The sequence below is a fragment of the Carassius carassius genome, chromosome 28 (assembly GCF_963082965.1).
Source record: "Carassius carassius chromosome 28, fCarCar2.1, whole genome shotgun sequence".
NCBI classification, from domain to species: domain Eukaryota; kingdom Metazoa; phylum Chordata; class Actinopteri; order Cypriniformes; family Cyprinidae; genus Carassius; species Carassius carassius.
Window position 1 is genome coordinate 31255160 of NC_081782.1, and position 5000 is coordinate 31260159.

The 5000-nt window shown below is 36.6% G+C and overlaps 1 protein-coding gene across 1 annotated transcript in view; it reads left to right on the forward strand.

Moving 5' to 3' along the window:
• LOC132108299 (septin-4-like) overlaps positions 1–1982 on the forward strand; it is a 43580-nt gene extending 41598 nt beyond the window's left edge. The window contains exon 11 of the mRNA XM_059514998.1: positions 1801–1982. Coding sequence (XP_059370981.1) covers positions 1801–1869 — 69 coding nt within the window. The 3' untranslated portion in view covers positions 1870–1982. The remainder of the gene's footprint in view (positions 1–1800) is intronic.
• The last annotated feature ends 3018 nt before the right edge of the window (positions 1983–5000 follow it).

Below are 5000 nucleotides of genomic sequence, written 5' to 3' on the forward strand. Positions count from 1 at the left end.
TCTTGTAAGTCCATTAACTGATAGTCTTTCCCACGTAATATGTGTACATTATTATTATTATTATTAGCCTATTATTATTGGTTATATCTTTTTTTTCCGTTTATATTCATTTTTTGCTTCAATTTCAATCTGTTTACTTAACATTCTGAATACTTTTGTAAATAATAGAGTACTTTAAATGCACGACATTAACATAAAATGTCATCAATGCATAAAACATAAATGCATAAATTTTATATGTATAAATAATATAATAATTTCTTAATTCAAAATAAAATATTAATGATTTCATCTCTGATAATCCTGGGTTGCTATGGTCACACAGGTTTGTTTACGCATTAAACTCGTGGCAACGAGAAAAACTTGTCTTTCCCTCAACAAAGCATCTCGAGGCCACGACATGAGGATGTCATTACCTCGACAAAATGATCTCGTACCCACAACATAATATGACGTTCCCACAAATTAATATCTCATTTCTTTATATTAATTATAAAATGTGTTTTAGTGTAATTTCTTGATGAGGATTTGATGATCTTTGAGTAATATCAGTCTTTAGATGCTGGATATTTAAAGTGTAACTGAAGTTTACCCGCAGTAGTTTCTCTTCAGCACAATCAAATATACTTCAGTATATCTCAAGATGGACTTCAGCACTACTTCTGCATAATGAAAGTGTAACGAATGCACACAGGAACGAGAGATCCAATTGCAGGGTTTTAATGGGGTAATCCAAAAACAGGCTAGAGGTCAATAACAAGGAAAGCAGTCCAAAAAACACTAGGGAACACGAGAAAGCCGGGTGACGGAAAACAAGGACTCCATAACACAGAATGAGACAGGCTGGTTTATATGGACAGGTGAAGACGATGAAAGTGGAGACAGCTGAGTGCAATAACAGGTGTGCAATTAACAGTGATGAATGGGACAAAGGCTTGTGGGAAATGTAGTGCCTGCAGTGGGGTGACTATGGGGAAGTGAGACCACTAGTGGACACCCAGGGAAACACAGACCAGACACTGTGACAGAAAGTGCATTAAGAACTAAATCAGTTGTTCAAGTTTAGCAGACTTGAAGTATACCAGTTTAGTACACCAAAAGGGTTGTGTGGAAATCGTTATCTGTTATGAATTTGTTGCACTGGATTGAGTCTGTAATTAAACGCTTCTAAACACTGGTGATATGATCAGATATGACACATCTGTATTCATACGCAACCATTGTGGATCTGTTCAAGGGTTTATTCTGGTAACTTATTCTACAGCACACTTCAGTTCTTCATTTCCTTTAGCTTTGAATCACTGCAGGTTCGCTGAGCTCTGAATATATCAGCTCACATGATAAAGTGGAGATACTGACCGACAGCGAACGAGGAGGAAGTCATGAAATGTTTCTTGAGCAGTAAATCATCATATTGTCATGATTTCTGAAGATCATGTGACACTGAAGACTGGAGGAATGATGCTGAAAATACAGCGGAGCATCACAGAAATACATTACAGCTGGAGTGTATATATTGCAGTGTGCATTACTGTTCTATCATTTTTCAATACTAGTCAGAAAAGGACAAGTGTTGTAAATGTTGACATCCACCTTCAATCTAAAGCAAAGGGAATACATATTTATCAGATGACAGACATGAATCCATGCAGGGTTGAGTGTGTGTGTGGTTCAGTGATCATGCAGACGTGTCAGAGTCACTGAGCTCTCGAGTGATTATCAGCTCACGTGGGCTGGAGATTCCTGATGGATCTCTGCTTCTGTCATATGATGTTTGATGTGCTTCTGTTCTTGTTGCAGCTGAGGCGGATGCAGGAGATGCTGCAGAAGATCCAGGAGCAGATGCACACGCAGCGAGAGGCGTATTAACACGCGTGTGCTGATCTGAAGACACGGAGAAACACCACGGTATCAGCTGCCAGAGTGAGCCGATCACACACGGCTTCACCGGTCTCGGCACATTTCACCCCAAAATAAACATTTTTTTTTCTTTCTTTCTAGCATTATATTCTTGATAATGAATCATATTATAATAATGGTAATGTAAAAAAAATTAAAAAAATAAAAATGAAACTGAAAGACATACAGACATGTTACTTTTAAATTATTTTATTATTATTATTTTATTTATTTTTTATTGGTGATATGGAAAGTGTATTCTGTTTCAAAAATGTATATTGTGTTTAATAAAAATAGGATATACAATTTTGAGTTGAAATTTAACCCAGACATGTTGATATAGATCAAAGGAACATTGTCATTGCACACAAAGGTTCTTCAGATTTGACAAAAAGAGGTTTTTTAAGGAACTGATGGAAAGGTTCTCTGACGAACACCAGATGATTATTCAGCAGCACTTCTGTCTGACTGACTGATATTAATGCAATATCTCTGAGTCGATGTGTAATGCAGACACGTCAGCTCGTTGTCCAGTATGTGTTTCTACCCCAGGATGGATATCTTAGCAGAGATACAAGGGAATTATTTAGAATGTTGTATAATGTTCACTAATGGCATTGGTTGTAATGTATGTCTTATTAAACTGCAAAAGCTTCTTTTGGAATGTTTTTTAATAATAATAACTTTTATTTTCTTATTGGAGAAATAAAGTAGAGAGATATTTTTGTTACCACATCTAACCCTTGCACTGGTCTCTGGAGAAGACATCACTGCTGGAGACTCATCAACCCTTCAACTAGACATGGGCTTACAGGCCACAGAATGAATGCTATTTCTCCCACATCATATATATATATATATATATATTCTAGGGTAATTTTGGTTCTGCAAACTGTGGGGTCAGCGGTGGAAGAATAAATAAACCCATTTAATATGGACTATATTCTTCTGTTATTTCAGTCATTTTTTAATATGATGTTTCATAAAAGTGATAGATTCATTTTAGGATTCATGGTGGGTATACTATTTATAGACATTTCAATTGTTAAACTGTATAAGAGCTTTAAAACAATTATTATTATTTTTTTTCAAAGATTGGTAAAGATGGAATAACGCGAGTTCTTTAATAAATGCTGTGTGTCCATGTAATGCTCTGGCTGTCACATTTTAACACACTTCTGCGTGTGTGTATTCATTCATGCATGTACGTCTGAGCTGTTCTAGAAAGTGCATGGATGCGTCTTGATTCTGTTAAAAGCATCGATCTGTCAGTGGTTTGAGGCTGTGTTGGATGGGTGCCGCAGGTCGGCAGTAAAGAGCTCAGCACAGTTTCAGTGTATGAACAAATCCACTGAAGCCAGCAGCTTACAGCAATCATTCACAGCACACACACACACACACACACACACACACACACACACAGTAAAGAAGTGAAAAGAATATGTGACACAAGCTAACATCCTGGAATGAATGTTGACTGAATCTGTGCACGATCTGGATTGTATTGATGTTAACTCTTAACTCTGAGGTTTGCTGGACGTGAGGCCAAATCTCCCTGACAAACAGCACACCGTGGACCTTCTTTATCAGCGCAGGTGGGCGTCTGTTTGAGAGAGCTAATGTAACCCCAGTGAGCCTTGAACACCATCTGGACAGAGAAGAACACTTCTGATTCACATTAGTCCAAACATGCAGATGCATTTATCTGCAAGTGTGCGGCCAGCATTTCTACTGCGTTAACTGAGACATCAAATATAAAAGAACAGTAGACTACAATAATGGTTTCAGATGAGTGAAAATGATTACACAATTCATGCTTCTCTTGATCTTAAATGTTTGAAATGGCTATTCATAGACAAATGCATTGTATAAATATCTTTATAAAAAATGGCATTATTGTTTATTGGTTTATTTTATTGTAAGTGTAAAGGATAATGAAGGACTATAGCTCATGAGCGCCCACTTCTGCTCTGGAGAAGCTAATGTTTGATAGTCTCTTTTGTGTTTCAAGCTAAAGTGAGAAGACAACACTTTAAACTGAGGGAAATGGGCAGCATCAAGAGCTCTTATTCTTCACTTTTCACACCTTGACATCAGAATATGACCTTTGAACCACATGTACTGATACAGGAGTTCAAACGACATAATGGCAAAATTAACCATCAGAGAAAAATCTTATAGAAAAAATGTATCAATGAAATTCAACACAGCTTTGTGAAACTTTAACATGTGTGAAGTAGGGAGGTTGATGAACTTTAGATGTCAGGTAGTAAATGATTTGTCATCTGAATGAAATATCTGTGTCTTATATCTAGCGCTTGTCCTGTGCCTGTGAATCAGATGGACAGACCCATACAGACAGCTTCTAAAGTTTATTTAAATAGTGCTTTTCACAATACATATCTTTTCAAAGCAGCTTTACATGAAATTAGGTTTCTACAGTATATTTAGTAGCAGTTTATCAGTGGTGACTGTCAAGCTGTGGTACACAGGGCAGAAATGTAGGGTAAAAATACGGCTAACAACGTAATTAAACTATTCACAGCAAGGGTTATATGTTGCAATCAACAGCCGTCAGACTCTGGTCCATGTCTGGTGTTTTTCTCCTGCACCTGTTTGATTATCATGCTCAGTTTTGGGTTTTCCTTGTTTAGTTCATTTGATTCCAGCTGTGTTAGTTTTTAATGACTTTGTGTAATTGGTTCTGCCCCTCGTTTCCCTTCTGTTGTTAAATGTCGTTTCGTTAGCCGTGTTCCTAGCTTTGTGTTTATTAAATACTTTGGATTTTGCCTCAGTCCTCGCTCCGTCGTTCCCGTGCTCCGTGTGTGAATCAAGACACCAGCTATATGAAACTCTGTTTCATCACATGTTAGAGTTACTATTATGCATAAAACCCCTTAAACAACACTGATAGGAATACTAAGATAAAATACAAAATAAGAAATAAATAATAAATAAAAAACCATCAAAGCATTTCAAAATTAATTACTAATTTATTGCTAGTGCTACCAGTATTACAAGATCATTATTATAACTTATTTCGTAACTTTGACCTTTGAATTTAGTGCAATATTGATGCAAATTTGGTTCATACAGGAAGT